Here is a 16,803-nt window from a genome sequence, read left to right on the forward strand (position 1 = left end):
AAGATGTAACAGTGCAAAACCAATTTTTTACATTGCATATTATTTTAAGACCCAATGAGCTATATCAATTGTTGGCTATGTTATTCAGGTGGAAATTTTAATGGTGCTAGAAGAATGGGATGGCAGAACTGGTGCTATGTGTAGGAAAGGATATGAGAGAACCTAGAAATCTGTGTGCTTGGAAGTCAGTTGCCAGTATACCTCTCCATACAGATTGAGTGTTTATTTTGTGTTTGACACATTCCCTTAGCTCAGTTCCAGACTATTGATAACATGGGTATTTTAATCTCTGATTCACAGATGGGAGACATCAAAGTAAAGAGTTTAGATCTGTTTCAAATTCCCTGGTTCCAAATCAGGTGATTGTTCAATTTATGCTACAATGAGTGATGAAAATATATTAGATATATTTTTAAAGCCTTTAAAGGAAACTAGGTAAATATTTGAGGCATCTCCAATGTTCAGCCCTAGGTAAGTGGATTAAGTTATATCACAGAATGAAATTTTTCTAAAATATTTAAGTTATAAAGCATCTTCATCCCATAAGTAGCATTCTTTTGAAGTTTTGCTGACATTTTTTTCTAAGAACAATGTAGACTAGTACTTCTCTTTTTAAAATTATATTTTATTGAGTATGATATTACAGTTGTCCCAATTTTTCCCCTTTTGTCCCCCTCCATCCAGCAATCCCCACTCCTTCCAGCAACCTCAATACCATTGTTCATGCCCATTGGTCATGCATATAAGTTCTTTGGCTACTCCATTTCCTGTATTGTACTTTACATCCCCATGGTAGGGCAATCTTGGCTGTAGGTCCCTGCTTATCATTACTTTGAATATTTCTTACTAGTCCCTTCTAGCAAAGTTTCTCTTTAGAGAAATCTGCTGACAGTCTTATGGGAATTTCTCCTGCAGGTAACTACCTGCTTTTCTCTTGCTGCTTTTAAGATTCTCTCTTTATCTTTAACTTTTGGCATTTTAATGATGATGTGTCTTGGAGTGGGCCTCTTCGAATCCATATTGTTTAGGACTCTCTGTGCTTCCTGGATTTGCACATCTATTTCCTTCACCAAAATTCAATTTTCTTTCAATTATTTTTTTCAAAGAGATTTCCAATTTCATTCTCTTCTCCTTTGGGCACCCCATGATATGAATGTTGGAATGCTTGCAGTTGTCCCAAAGACTCCTAACACTATCCTTAATTTTTTTTATTCTGTTTACTTCTTGTTGTTCTGACTGGTTGTTTTTTGCTTCCTTATGTTACAAATCATTAATTTGTTTCTTCTCTCCCTCATCCACTCTACTGTCATTTCCCTATAAATTGTTCTTTATTTCAATTAGTGTATCCTTCATTTCTAACTAGATCTTTTTTACACTGTTGACATCCTCACTGAGTTCCTTGAGCATCCTTATAACCAGTGTTTTGAACTCTGCATCTGATAGATTGCTTATCTCCATTTTGTTTAGTTTTTTTTCTGGAGTTTTGATCTGTTCTTTCATTTGGGCCATGTTTCTTTTTCTCCCCATTTTAGCAGCCTCCCTGTGTTTGTTTCTGTGTATTAGGTAGAGCTGCTTTGACTCTGTGTCTTGGTAGTGTGGCAGAATGTCATATGTATCCTGTAGGATCTAGTGGCACAGCCACCCCTATCACCCAAGCTGAGTACTTGAGGTGTGCCCTTCATGTGGGTTGAGTATACCCTCCCATTGTAGTTGAGTCTTGGTAGCTGTTGTCAGGTAAATGAGACAGTTTTACCCAGGCCAGTCAGCTGCAAGAACTGGCTGTGACTATTGACCACCAACCTCCACCTTCCATGGAGGCTCAGCGGTGTAGGAGCACGGTGGTTGTGCTCCATCTTGGTCTGTAGTTGTCCACTGGGTATGCAGGCTCTGGGGTTTCCCAGATGATGCAAGCCAAGGTCAACTTCGGCCTGTGTTCTGCCTGAGGTCACCCTGCATGAGCTATAGAGCAGTCTGAGATGTCTGCTACTTGTGCTGGGCTTAGGGATTCCTAGGCAAAGCCAAGCTGTGAATCTAGTCTGGCTGCTGCTAGTACCAGGCCTAGGGCTCACTGAGGCCAGCTATTGCTTGTTTGAGAGGATTTAGGAGTTGTAAAGCATGAGCCAAGACCAGTGATTTGTATGGAAAAGCAGCTTGGTCCATAAGTAGAGTTGGCAGAATTTCTGGAGATCTCCAAGGAAGGTCAAACAGTGTTACCAGGTTGATGGAGTCTTTGATATGGCACCAGCTTGCAAGCTCTGTGAGGGTAGGGTTTAGAAAAGGACAGTGGCCTCTGCTCACCTTGATACTCACTTCAGTTTCTCCCTGTATGCTACTGGTGCCTTTCAAGCTGCTACCCCAGTGCTGGAGCTCAGAATGAGTGAGTCTGAGTCTGAGTTCGAGTCCCTGAGTCTGTGTGTGGATTCATTAAGAGGAACTGCTTGGGGCTGCAGAAGTTTGTTACACTGACTCAATCCCTGCTAGTTTTTGCAGCCAGAAATTATGGGTACTTATCTTCCTGGAACTGGAACTCTGGGCTGAGTGGCCTGGTGCAGGGCTGGGACTTCTTACCCCTGAGATATCCCTCCTGAATTTTTATCTACCACACGTGGGTGAGGGACCAGCCTATTCTGCATCTGTACCCCTCCTACCAGTCTGGACAGAAATGGTTTCTTTAATTCCATAGTTGTCAGACTTCCATCCAACCTGATTTCTGACACTTCTGAGTAATAGGTGTTTTATATTTTAGCTGTAGTTTTGGTGCGGTTGTGTGAAGAGGCGAGCCATGTCTGCCTACACCGCCATCCTGACCAGAAGTAAAGCAGCACTTCTCAAACTAGAGCACTTGTCAGAGTGATCTGGGGAGTTGTAGAGTCAGAATCTATATGTCGGTGTGACTGAGAATTGACATTTCAAATAGGTTCCCTGGTAATGTTGACATATTACTTTGAGAACCACTGATAAAAATATATATATTATATTCCTAATTATATGTGGGAAAATAGTACGGGAAGGGAATTCCAAGAACACAGATGGAAATTGCAATTCAGATCATGTTTCTAAAACTTCTGTAACTGAATTTGGAGTCCAAAAGATTTGTATTACCACTTTATTTTTGGAGATTCCTTTGATTACAAAGGGAAATCAAGAATGAAGAATCATTATATATATAAATTTGGAAAAATGCTGTGTAAAACAACATATTAATTGATATGTATGGCTTGTCTTACAGTTTTTTTTCTTTTTTTTTTTTTTTTTGGTCTCTGTAGGTGGCAAATCTTCCAAAAGACTATAAAATAACCCTCAAGTATGTCCCCGGGATGGACATTTTGGTATGTAAACTATACATTTCTGAGTTTCATTTAGTAGCTGATAAAAGAGATGGGATCATCTTATTGATATAGGAAATTATCTGACATTTAGAAGTTTGATAATTGTCTCCTAACCCTGTCTCCAAATTGTCTCCAAAGTGAATAAGATCATCTTCCTGGGAGCTAGCCACAAATTTCTCTTTTTTCTTTAGCCTTTCTGCAAAGAGACTTGAGTATAAAATTATGTAAAGCCTCTTTATACTTGAAAAGGTCTGAGAAGGGAGGGGGAACTGGATGCAGGAAGGTGAAGGGATTAGCCAAAAAACATATATACATAACACATAGACACAGACAATAGTGTGGTGATGGCCAGAGGGAAGGGAGATGTGGGGTAGGTGGAGGTGGGCAAAGGGGGCTGAAAATGGAGATGGAGAGACTTTGCTTGGGGCGATGGGCACATGATGCAGTGTGCAGGTGATGTTTTGTTGAGTTGTACACTTGATACCTGTATTGTTTGCAAACCAACGTCACCCCAATAAATACAATAAAAAAGAAATTAAAAAGATCCTATATAAGTCTTTTTTCTCTTAATTTGAGAACACAAAATAGTTTATCTCTGAATTTATTAACAATGTGATAGACTCATAGAACTTTACCATAAAAATATGAGGTTATGATTATAAATACCCCTTTCTTATTGTAACCAAGAAATTATAGTTATTTTTCATTATATAGTATCAGAACTCATTTAAGAAGAGATATTTTAAGCATAGGAATTGAAATGCCGGTATAGCCATCACATAGTTTATCAAACCTGACCAAGTGTGATATTTGCTTCAAATATATTTTTAAATAATGAAACATTATAAGTATAACTAAATTCCCTGTATTACCCTTTTCTATGTCCACTAGCTTCCACTTTGTTTCTTACTGACAATTTGTCTCTTAGGCACAAGGATTCTGAGCTGGAATATTTTATTCTAAGGCATGTTGTTAGGACTTGGTGTGAGTGCAGCTTCCCCTGGAGTTGGATGAGGCAGGACAGGACACAGTAGCTCTCATGCTCTCACAGTTTTACTGCAAACTATGCATCCACACATCAGATATTATTTTTGCATATTTTCATATTTTACTATCATTATACTGTGTATTCCACTTTGCGAGTTGCTTATGTTGTAGCATGCCTTTGAGATATAAATAGTGTTGTTTTATATGGATTCATGTTAATTACTATATTGTGTTAACTTAAAACCATTTGGGTTACTCTACTCTGCAAGTAGACACCTTTCCTTAATTTATTAAGTATTTATTACACATCCACTTGTGCAAGTTGTCTTAGGCTTTGAGTCAATTCTCTGTGGGTAAGTCAATTAAAATTATTACAAATTTAAGTGTGTTAGCACATTACTAACTGCTCGTGCTTAAAACATTTTTCAAAGACTACGAGGTTAGTAATTCAAGAGAGTGCCAAAGGCATATTTCTTTTCACTAGTAAAGTAATACTTTTAGCATTAAGTTCCTTAGAACTCCTTTGAACAAGTATCTTTGTGTCGAACCAGTTATCTTCAAGTGTAGGTCATGTCTGTCCTGTTGAATTAGGGGCAGTTCTCTGGAGATGAGACTGTAAAACCAGAGCATCCTGAAAGTAACTCATTCTGGTCATTCAGCCACGCAGGCAGAATTTATTTAGGAAAAACTATGGACACACACTTCACTAGATACTTTAGGAAGCAGATATATATCAATTTAGCCTTATGTTCAAAATCTGCAATTAATAATAATTGCAGAGAAATTATCTGGTCACTTTCAAAATGATTTCACCTATTTGTCTCTTTGGATGATTAGAAAAGCCCTGTGAAGGATTCAGGATAGCTGAGCTGACTCCCATTTTACAAATGACACACTGTGGTTCACAACCCAGAAGTATTTTACCAAAAGTTATACATCTAGAGAGTGACCAACTTAAAAAGAAACTTCAGGCCATGTGACTTAACCCTGGGTTACAGAATTTGGTTATCTAAATAATTACACTAATGGGGGAGAGTGTACTAAGTGGAGCATCTAATGTTAAGTGTTACTGAACCAAACAGGAAATACTTTGGGTTCTTGTCTCCCAAAATAAAGAACATAGATCAGGGGTACCAATAATGAAAGTAAGGTTCATTTCAGCTCTTCAGAGGGTGGAAGCTCTGGGGACCAGAACCAGAGAATCATGCCTGCATGTGAATGTTCAGGCTTTTTATTGAGGTGAGAGGGTAGGGGTAGGCTCTTCCATTTTGGCTCAGGTTTCTATGACCATGGAGTGCTGAGAAATGGTAGTTGTTGTCTTCTCCCTGCAGGTACACCCTGGTCTTGTTTGTCAGAGTTCAAGTTAGCATGAAGGGCAGAATGGTCCTTGTGTTTTGGCATATACTCTTCAAGTTACACACACAGTGTGCCTGCAGTCTTGCTTTTTCTCCTTTAAGCCCTGTGACTAAATTCAATAAAAGGTAGTTGTTTATCTTGTGTTTCTTAACAAAATTCCTATATATTTTTGAGTTGGCAGCAATTTATTTTCCTTTTTCTGTCTCTAAGCTCAATAAAAGATAGTTGTTTATTTTGCATTTCTTAACAAAATTCCTATATCTTTTTGAGTTGGCAGCAATTTATTTTCCCTTTCTATCTCATTTCCCCCAAAGAGATTTCATACTCATAAATCTTTATGGGGTTAAGGGGCAGTGGTCTCTTCTTCTGTAGTTCCTTACTGCTAGGAAGGGTCTTAGGCATGCCTTACTGAGTAGAAATTTCTTTCTTCCCTTTCTAGTCCAGTGGATTAGTTCAAAGTAGGAAGCTGTCACCAATCATGTGTGATCATGCTTTTTTCCTAGACGGCCATAATCCTGGAGTCACTGAAACTTTTTAGATATTGTAGGAGGCTAGGGCCAAAAATTAGGATACAGAGCCCTATAATAAGGAGAGTTAAAATGAGCAAGAAGAGAGACCATAACCATTGTCTCCGTGTTTCATCTAAGGAGTTATTTACCAGTCCTGTAAGTAATTGGGTTTCTCAGAGGGGTTTTAACTAAGAGGCATGGTTAGGAATTCAGTTACATAAGTTCCAACCTTAACTGAGTTGTTTATGTAAGTGCAATAGATGATGTTAATGATTGTACAAACACTGCCTTCTGAGGCTAAGAGATAATCAAGGGCTGTTCTATTATATGACAACATTTTCTATCAAGTTTAAAGGTATTTGCATTTCCTTTCTAGCTCCTCCTACTCCTGGGGCAGTAAGGTTGGACACAATGAATTCATGTTCAATGTAACTTGCCCAAAGGATGAAAGAGGTAAATTTCTTTCTGCCCCAGGAGAGGATTCTGTCTAATAAACCTCTTCGAGTTTGAACATGTGTTTGGTATGATTGTAGAGAGTTAATCTGGGAATGATACAGCCTAGGGTGCTTTGTCCATAAATAAGATAGGGGCTTAGACATTGAGTTGCCAAGTATCTGGTGGCTATAGGGCAGACAGAGCTCTTACAGATCTTGGAGGAATATGACATAAGAAAGCTCAGCCTTCAGGGGCACAGGTGGTGGTGGATGTGTCCTACATAAGGTTCAATATCAGTGCAGAAGGAAGAGTTGGAAAGGAACCATTATCTAAAGTTAATTGCCGGAGTGTGAGTAAGGTGGTGGCCTTTGGCATGGCCTATGTGGAGTAAGCCAAGATAAAAGCACTGGGATTAAAGAGTTCGTGCTTGGAAGAGGCTGTATAAAAACAAGTGGTTAAATTTAGAGGGGGTGGTTGTACCAGTATGAAAGGTGTGGCTATATAGTGTTCTTTAAGAGTAAAAGATGGGAGGCTACCAAAAGATGAGTTATTTGCCATTCTAGTCTCAGCATAGGCTAAGGGGAGAGGTTTCTTGTCTTGTGGATGTCTTTAGCTTACCCAGCCATTGTTTAGTTGTCTATTTGTCCCCTCAGCTATTGCCCTTGGTAGTCTTATTAGAGAGTTGTCTTTCCATGGCTCCCTTTTTGGTCATATTGTTATAGTATTTTCTCCCTAGGTCTGTCTAAAAAGTGAAAATAGGATAAGTAAGAAGAGCATGTTACTCATCTGTTTTCTGAAGAGAAGCTCTATATCTTTGAGAGGTTCACAGGAGTATTGGGTGTTGTCTTCTTTTTCAGAAGGGGGGTTCTCTGTAATTGAAAGAAGCTTTACCCTGGAAATATGAATTCAAAAGTTATATTCTCATACCTTAATAGCAGGTGGAGAGGCTAAAGTGACTTGGAAAGGTCCTTTCCACTTTTCAGTTAATTGATTATTTGTTCCTTCTTATTGCCAGTGTTTAATGAAAACCGGAGCACCAGGTTGAATAGTGAGACTATTTCTTTAATGGGGCAGGGTATGCTTAGTCCCCCACTCCTGCAGGACTTGTTGGAATTTGTTTAAATTAATACTATGTTTGAGCTGTTGTGGGTCAGAGTTGAAGAGTAGGTCAGCAGTGAGGAAAGGATGACCATAAGCCATTTTAAAGCGGCTGATATTTAATGTAGTTCTCAGGGTGGCTTGTAGTCTCATCAGGGCAATGAGTAGTAATGTCAACCATTTAGAACTTATTTCCTGGCAAAATTTAGCAAGTGTTCTTTTGAGAGATTGGTTTGCTCATTCGACTTTTCCAGAGACTTGGGGTCTCCAAAAGGAATGGAGTCTGTATTTAATATCTAAGTCTGAAGTGAGGGCTTGAGTGACTTGAGTAGTAAAAGGGGGCCCATTGTCACTTTGAAGGGATCTGGGTAGGCCAAATCTAGGAATTATTCTCTTTAGGAGCAGTTTGTAAACCTCAGAGGCTCTTTCTGTAGGTGTCAATTCAGCCTGTAAATGTATCCAAAAGACTAATAAAAATTTGAATGGTTGGCAAGGGGCCATGGTGGTGAAATCCACCTGCCAGCCCTCCCCAGAGCCCAGGGTAAGTTCCTTGATGTTGGATGGCAGGTAGTCATGGGGGTGGTTGACACATTTTAGGATTGTTCCTGAAGTATAACTTGCAGGACCAGGTTACCTGCGTAATGGTGTTAAGGAGGTTAGTATTTAGAAAAGGTGGTTGTAATAAAATATGGAGGGCCTCTTGACCATAGTGGGTGCTTTGATGGGAGACATTAATAATTCTCCCTTTGGGATTAGAATCTTGCCCTGGTTTGAGACATACCATCCTGAGGGATTTAATTCTAAATGTAGCTCTTGTTCTACTTTTGATCAGAATCTGAACAGTAAAGGGAGGTGGATATTTCTGGAAACGGAGGCAGTTGTAGGGTAGGCAGGGATGTTAAGGGTCATTGGGCTGCTATTTTAGCTTCTTTATCAGCCTTAGAATTTCCTATGGCTATATTGCTGTAATTTCTTGGATGTGTCTTGCAATGAAGAATGGTTATTTCTTTAGGCCTGTTAACTGCCTCTAAGAGATGAATGATCAGGTCTCTATGTTTAATGGTAGAATGTTTAGCTGTTAGTAAACTTCATTCCTCCCAGATTGCAGCATGAGCATGTAAGATGAGGAAAGCATACTTAGAGTCAGTGTAAATATTTATCCTCTTCTTTTTCCTCTAGCTGCAGGGCTCAATTAAAGCAATTAGTTTGGCCTTCTGGGCAGAAGTACTAGGTGGTAGTGATTGGGCCTAAATAATCTCATATAAGGAGATAATGGCATATCCTGGTTTTCTGATCCCTAGATCTATGAACCTACTACCATCAGTAAAGTAGGTATGGTCAGGGTCCTGTAGAGGATTATCTTGTAGATCAGATCTACAGAAAAATATCTCATTGATAACATCAGTACAGTTATGTGTAAGGGATATAGTTGTCTCTAGTAGAGGAATTAGGGTAACTGGGTTCAGGATATCATAAATATTAATGGTAATTTCACAAGTGTCTAGCAGGAGAGCCTCCTATTGTAGGATTCTTCCTCTGGTGATCCATTTATCTCCCTTTGTTTCTAATACCACCAGAGTCTGATGCGACATAAGGACCTCAGTAGGTTGGCCTGGAGTTAGCTTAGGCTTCTTCTACTTATGGGGGCGGGAGGGGGGGGGGTGCTGCCACTGCCCTAAGGCAGGCTGGCCAGCCTCTAGCAACTGCATCAAGTTGCTTTGAAAAGTAGGTCCTAACCTTAGTCCTAAAACTCCTGGAGCTATTATGCCATAATTAGGAATCTAAACGTGGCAATCCAGTTAGGACAAAAATTCTCCTAAGTGCCTCTTTGTAGCTGGCCTAATAATATTAGTGATGGCTTCCTTTCTCTTGGGGTCAATCATTCTCTTTCCTGTGGTTATTTGGAAACCTAAATATTTAATAATGGTTTGTGACATTTGTGTTTTCTGTGGAGAGACACAATATCCATGCTGTTCTAGGAATGCTAAGGTTTTAAGAGTGTTTGCTTTGAGGTTTCATAAGAGCTAGCAGTTAGTAAATAATATATGTGCTGTAGAAGTGTGCTGTTGGTGAACTGGAGTTCCCTAAGTTCTCTTTCTAGGGCCCTCCCAAATACATGTGGGCTATTTATAAACCCCTGGGGTAGTCTGGCCTAGCAAAGTTGAGAGTTCTGTTTATTTCTCTCATCTTTCCATTTGAACGCAAAAAGATTGGCATGAGGGGTCGAGAGGAATACAAAAGAGGCATCTTTTTAATCCAAAAACAGAAAAGAAAGAGGCCTCTCCTGGTACTTGTGTAAGGAGAGTGTAAGGATTAGGCACAATTGGATGGACTGGGACAACATCATTGTTCATAGCTCTGAGGTCCCAGGCAAAGCTGTAGGTACCACCGGGCTTTCATACAGGTGAAATGAGAGTATTGCATGGAGACTGGCAGGGGATGATAACCTTGGCATCTAGGAGATTTTGTACAATTGGTCTTAATCCTTCTAGGGCCTCTCTTTGCAGTGAGTATTGTTATATTTAGGAATAATTTGGTCCTGGTTTTAGAGGAACTTCAGTGGGGGAAACATGAAAAGCAAGACCTGCCTGAGTAGTGTTCCATACCTTTGGATCTAATTGCCCAAAGAAGGTAAAGAGGGAGGAGGTATTGCTCTCACACACTAATTAGGAAGGGGAGCTGTATGAGTTGTTCTCTAGTCTTGGTTGTGTTGTAGGGGTTAGAAGAATCCTTGTCCCTAGCTGGTGGATGGTGTCTCTGCTTAATAATGAACAGGACATTCTGAAATATGTAAAAAGAGTATATTCCTTTCTATGATTCAAAATTACAACGTAGAAGCTGGGTGAAATAGCTTACCTTAGGAAAACTAACACCAATAATAGAGCAAGTTTTAGAGGGTAAGTTACCAACCTTGAAAAGAAGGACTGGGAAGGCACCCCCTGTACTGAGAAGAAGTGAATGACTCTTACCCTCAACTTTCATTTGCACCCAAGAATTAATGCAAGTGATGATTATTTCATCGTGAGCAGGGGCTCACAGACCTGTTGGGTACCATCAGTTCAAGGGGGTCACTAGGAAGTTGGTTCCGCTTTCTTGGGGTTTCTCTTGTCTTTTTTTTATTTTCAAGAAAAGAGACATACTCCCCTTTCAGTGGTCTTCTTCCTTGTAATAAGCACATTGGTTAGCCCCTATCTTGGATCCAGCTCCTCCAGCTGCTGGATGAGTCTGAGGGAAAAAGTTCCTTCCCTTGTTTGATTTTGGAGGTTGAGAGGTAAGTCCCTTGAAGAGCTTAGCCTGTTCAGCTAAAAGAATATGAGCCTGCCTCTTTATTCTCTTATCCTTCCTGGTTTCTCTTTCTCCCTGTTTGCCTCTTCCTCTAAGTTTCTATTATTACAAATTTTGGTGGTGTCTTCCACAAGTTTGGTAAAGGGAATTTCAGCTCCTGCCTCTAATTCTTGTAGTTTTCTTCTTATATCTGCTGCAGCCTGAATGATAAAGATATGAGCTAAAATGACTTGCCCTTCCAGAGAGTCAATGTATTTGTACATTTATGAAGGGCCTCAGTAAGTCTGCCAAGGAAAATAGTGTGATTCCCATGTGGTTCTTGTGTGATTTCTCTAATTTTGTTAAAGTTGACAGGTTTCCTGATGTTATTGGTCATCCCATGGGAGTCTGTCTGCATTTGTTGCATTTTCCTCATCTGCTACTTCCCTGGCAGCTCTAAGAATCTACTCTTCTCATCCTCATTACAGCATCTGGTTAAGATAATCATAATATCTCTCTAAGTAAGGGAGAAGTTGATGGTTAGTTTGAGAAATTCATCCTTAAATTTTTGGGAGTCCTCAGAGAATGAACCAAGATTCTCCTGGCATTGAGCTAAGTCTTGGAAGGAGAAAGGAACATGGAACTGAATAGTTCCTTCTTTCCCATTTGGGACCTCCGATAAAGGACACTGAAAGTTTGGTTGGATTTTCTGGGCCAAACAGTGGCTCATGGAGAGGGAAAAGGTTGGGGTTTGGAATGGGACAATAGATCATAGGGTGGAGGGGCTGAGGGAATAGCAGGAGGAGGAAAAGAGGGTTCAGGCAATAGGGTGGCTGGTTAGGGGAAATCAATAGAACATCCAAGGGGTCATCATTGTCTGAGGAGCAGGCAAGGGCAACTTTGAAGAGGCAGGAGTCAGGGTTTTGGGGTTAGCATTTCTTTTACAGTTCCTTATGATGGCAGAGAGACATAAGACTTGTACATAGGGGATTTCATCCCATTTCCTTTCCCCAGCAGCAAAAGTGGCTGAATTGAAGAATGGTATTACAGGAAAGAGAACTAGAGGGAGGCCATTTTTCCTGATCCCTTAAGAGATAGGTAGACCAACCTTCTGTACAGTATTTAATAAGTTTCTTTTTTTTTAAGGTCATTGAGCTGGAAAGGGGCCCAGTTATTTAGGAGGCACCCTATAGGTCTTCAGGGAGACAGAGCTCTAACTGGACCCCATAGTTAGGCCTGGAGGTGGCTCCCAAAGGAGGAAAGAATCTGGAGCCACTGAGGAGAGTTTGTATCCAGTTGGAAAAGAAGTCTAAATGGTCCTGGAGTTTAGACTGATTCTCATAAACAATGAAAGAGAGAGGAGGACAGAGCAGTTCTGAGAGATGATGGTGAAAACAGGACAGAGTGTCAAAGAAGGAATGTGGATTTAAGAGGGGGTCAAGGAAGTATGTCCAGTCACAAAAACAACAGAAAGGACAGGTTTTATGGCTCACAGAGAGGACCCAAGAATGAAAGAATGAATAGAGGAGAGAAAAAAGTCAGAGAGAAGTGACAAAAAGAGGGAAGGAGACAATAAAGACAAACTGGAACCCACAAGGGCTCCCCAATAACTAAGTCAAAGATCTAGGTCTTCAGAGTGGCAGAAGCTACCATGGTGGCCACCAAAATAAGAACAAAAGTTAACAGTGATTGATGTAATTCCAACCTAAAAGTAGGACACAATTGCACATTTTCCAATGGTCTAAAATTATAAATTTCATCTAAAGAATAATCAGAATAGGCCGGGTGGCTCCGTTGTTTGGAGCATCATCCCACACACCACAAGAATAATCAGAAGCCAAAAGAGAGGATAAGAGAGAACTTCCTGATTAAAAATAAGAAATGAATTTTAAATGGGCAAAAGGGTACTGGGGGATCAGGAGAAAGTGTCAACCAGAATCTTGGAAGGACCTGAAGAGAAATCTCTTTGTGACTCCTAGGTCCATGCCAACCCCAGGACCCTGGTCTCCATCTTCAGTTCCTCAGACCCACTTACCTGTAGCAAACTGTAGTCCCATCTAGGTTGCCAAATCTTACTGAACTCAACTGGAACACCTTTGGGTGCTTTTCTCCTGAAATAAAACAATTTAGATCAGGGATGCTGATAACAAAAGTAAGATTTATTTCAGTTCTGTGGAAGGTGGAAACTCTGGGGATCAGAACCAAAGAGTCATGCCTACATGTGTGTGTTCAGGCTTTTTATTGGGGTGAGAGGGTGGGGGCAGGCTCTTCCATTTTGGCACGACTTTCTGTGGCTGTGGGGTGCTGATGAATGGTCGTTGTTATCTTCTTCCCACAGGTGCACCCTGGTCTTGTTTGTCAGAGTTCAGGTTAGCGTGAAGGACAGAATGGTCCTTGTGTTTTGGCATATTCTATCTAAGGCATGTACACGGGATGCATGTAGTCTTGTTTTTTTTTTCCCTTCTTTAAGCTCCATGAATAAGCTCAGTAAAAGATAATTGTTTGCCCTGACCAGTGTGACTCAGTTGGTTGGGCATTGCTCTGCAAAGCAAGGGGTCACCCCTTTGATTCCCAGACAGGGCACATGCCTGGGTTGCAGCTTCACTCCCCAGTCAGGGTGCATATGAGAGGCAACCAATTGATATTTCTCTCACATTGATGTTTCTCTCCCTGTCTTTCTCCCTCTCATCCCTTCTCTTTAATCTCTTTAAAATATAAATACACTTTTAAAAGATAGTTGTTTATCTTGTGTTTCTTAAAAATTTGTATTTCTTTTTGAGTTGGGAACAACTTATATATTCCCTATTCTGTCTTAAAAAGGATGCACCCTGCTCTGGACTGGAGAAAGACTTTAGGCTTCTGATTGCCAAACTCACTCAAAGAAATCATGCAACTCTTTGAAAAACAAGTTAAATTGAAAATATCAAAGTAGAGTACTCTGTACCAGTATAATCATAGATTGTGCTAAATCACAGATTTTGGTATTGGCTAGTAATAGCAAGAGCCAAATTTGTAAAAGTAAATCTAACTCAATGCCACATGTTTTCTTCTTGTTTAATTGAGAAAAGTCCTGTATTATTTGATCTTAGCACGTCATCCTGGCATAACTGGAATAACTCTGTTCTTGGCCACCACAATTGACAAGGAAAATAAGCCCGCACATAGGTCTTTGGGCAGAAATGGGTCTTAAGCTTTCTTTTACCTTCATTTTAAAACAGTGGTTTCTGCCAAGACCGGAGGAATTTCCCAGTGGACAGGCCCCTAATGATTTGGCAGTGGTCAGAGTGCCTGCTGCCTTCTCTTCTGTCTTCAAACATTAAAGGGTAGAGTGGGAATCAAAATTTGTACTAGAAAAATTCTCTGGGTCAAAGCAATAAAATTCTGCATGAGGCACTAGGCAGGAGAAAGCTCTAAAATAGAGTACACTATATATTTTTTTGGTTTTGTCTTAAAAATCAGATAAATACACCTGAAAAACAGACCTTACTTTCCTAAGGGCATTCCTGGAAAATTACCTAGCAGATTTACTCTCACAAATAGCAGGGTGTGATCAACCAGTTGATATTTAAATCTAAGGATAATTACTAATTCTATTTTAAACTTTCCTAAAGCTGTAATATTGCCAGACTTAAGATTTCCTTTCAGTCCCTAACCTTAAAAGTCTTAAACACTTCTGAGCCTTTCCATTTACACATGCTAGTAATGTTACTGTAGAAAGAACTCTAATTAATTTGCTGAATGTGTGTCTTCAGTCCTTTTAAGTCCATAAAATGACATGCACTATGAGTTGCTTGTGGTACTTGAGTAAAAATTATTAATCAGTTTTTAATTAAAGTAAATTCCATACTTATCAGTTTTCTTTTAACTTTTTATTTGAAAATAATTTCAAATTTACAGAAAGTTTGTAAGACAATTCAAAGAATACCTATATACTCTGTAATCCCAATTCATCTATTTTTAACACTTTGCCTTGTTTGTTTTCCTAAATGCTTGCTTTCTTTGCACACATGTGTGTTTTATTATTTTCTAAAGCTGTTGAGTAAGTTGTATTCATTATATCTGTTTACCCCTAAGTACTTCAATGTGTATTTCCTAAGTAAATGATTTTCTCTTACATAACCACAGTGCAGTTGTCAGCTTCAAAAAGTTTAGGAATAACTGCAATACTTCAATATACTGGTTGTATTTCAGTTTTTTCAGCTTTGTTGACATTTATTTTCTTCTAGTATGAGAACCAATCTAGGATAGTGATTTGCATTTTTATTTCAAGTGTGATAGGCCAAATAATGGCTCCCCAAACATGTCTCTTGCTGTGAATATATTACCTGACAAGGCAAAAGGGACTTTGCAAATGTAATTAAGTTAAGGATTTCTAAATGGGGACAGTATCCTGGATTATCCAGGGGGACTCAGTCTAATCATTTGAATCATTATAAGAGGGAGACAGGAGTGTCAGAGCCAGAGAGTTATTTGAACATATTACACTGTTGGCTTTGAACACAGAAGAAGGGGCCATGAGCTGAGGAATGCAGACGACCCCTCAGAGCTGGAAAAATGCAAGGGAAGGGTTTCTCCTGTAGAGCCTCTACAAGAAATACAGCCCTGTCAAACACTTTGATTTGTACCTACTAAGACCTATTTTGGACTCCTGACCTTGAGGACTATGTGTGTAAAATAATAAATTTGTGCTGTTTTAAGCCTGCTAAGTTCATAGGAACTAATATATCATTTCTCCTTAGTCTCCTTTAAGAGTCCCTGAGCTTTTCTTTGTATTTAAGAGTGAATTTTTTTAGTAATACAGCCTTCTCTTGTAAATACAGTGTTTCTCTTTGAAATATCTGGTGTTTCTGAATGGTTATAGTTGGATTATGCCTTCCAAACCTCTATGAGTCCTAAGTGATGATATGTAATCAGGTTATCACATCTTGAGGCACACAAATGACCCTCTCCACCTTCTGGTGCTGTTTGTTTTGATCACCTGGTTAAAGTATTCTGCTGTTTCAGTGTGTTTACTCATTAGCGACTAATAAGCAGTCTTTGGGGAGATACTTACAGACCATGTACAACTGTACAAATTCCTCATCAAAATTCCTCCCCTAGATTTAGCATCTATTGATGATTCTTACCTGAACCAGTCTTCACTGTCACATCAATTTTAATTAAATAAGTTTTACTTAAGTTAAATTAAGCAGGGTTAAACAAGTCACTGGCAATATGTAATGTTACCCTAACCATATGTCTCCCAGCCACTTTCCCTGTGCAACACCTTTCCTCAGGTATGCATGATTTCACTTCTCAACTACTCTCTCACCTTCTTTTACCTGACCCTGATGCTTTTGGGCCCTTCCCATCTCCCTAGCCATTCCAGAATTCATCATTGGAGGTTTCAATTTTTTGAATAGACAGGAGATTTTTTAAAAAACCTCCAACTGATCGTTATTTCTCCTTTTCTTCATATAATTTGAATGGCTGCTCATTGTTCTTGGGAAACAGGAAAAGGAGCTCCTTAAACAAGGATTCCAACAGCTGTTTGACCTGGCACCTTTCCATAACCTGCTCAGTCCCTCATCTACACATGTTCCTGCTGCCACAGTTCCTCTGCCCACAGCTTCCTCTGTACCTGGAATGCAGGACTGGCCTCCCGTTTGGGTAACTCATGATTCTTTCCATGTCAACTGTACTTCTCTATGGAAACCTTCCCTCTCCTCCTTGAATGAAACCAAATCCTCCTAGTTGCTTAGCATTCCTCAGAGTAGCAGTTTTTCACTTACTAGTAGATTTACTTAATTGATAAAATCATCCCCTTGTAAACTTCATGACGGTAT

The 16,803-nt window shown here is 39.7% G+C and overlaps 1 protein-coding gene across 3 annotated transcripts in view; it reads left to right on the forward strand.

Annotated features, from left to right (window-relative positions):
- The window catches only part of KITLG (KIT ligand), a 95,290-nt gene that overhangs the window by 40,588 nt on the left and 37,899 nt on the right, over window positions 1-16,803 (forward strand). For 2 of the 3 annotated variants that reach the window (XM_036018596.1, XM_028532073.2), the window contains exon 3: window positions 3,267-3,329. The exons of the other annotated variant lie outside the window; for it this stretch is intronic. In XM_036018596.1, the coding sequence (XP_035874489.1) occupies window positions 3,267-3,329 (63 nt within the window). The remainder of the gene's footprint in view (window positions 1-3,266; window positions 3,330-16,803) is intronic. 3 annotated transcript variants of the gene reach the window in all.

The sequence above is a fragment of the Phyllostomus discolor genome, chromosome 2, assembly GCF_004126475.2.
Source record: "Phyllostomus discolor isolate MPI-MPIP mPhyDis1 chromosome 2, mPhyDis1.pri.v3, whole genome shotgun sequence".
Classification (NCBI taxonomy): Eukaryota; Metazoa; Chordata; class Mammalia; order Chiroptera; family Phyllostomidae; genus Phyllostomus; species Phyllostomus discolor.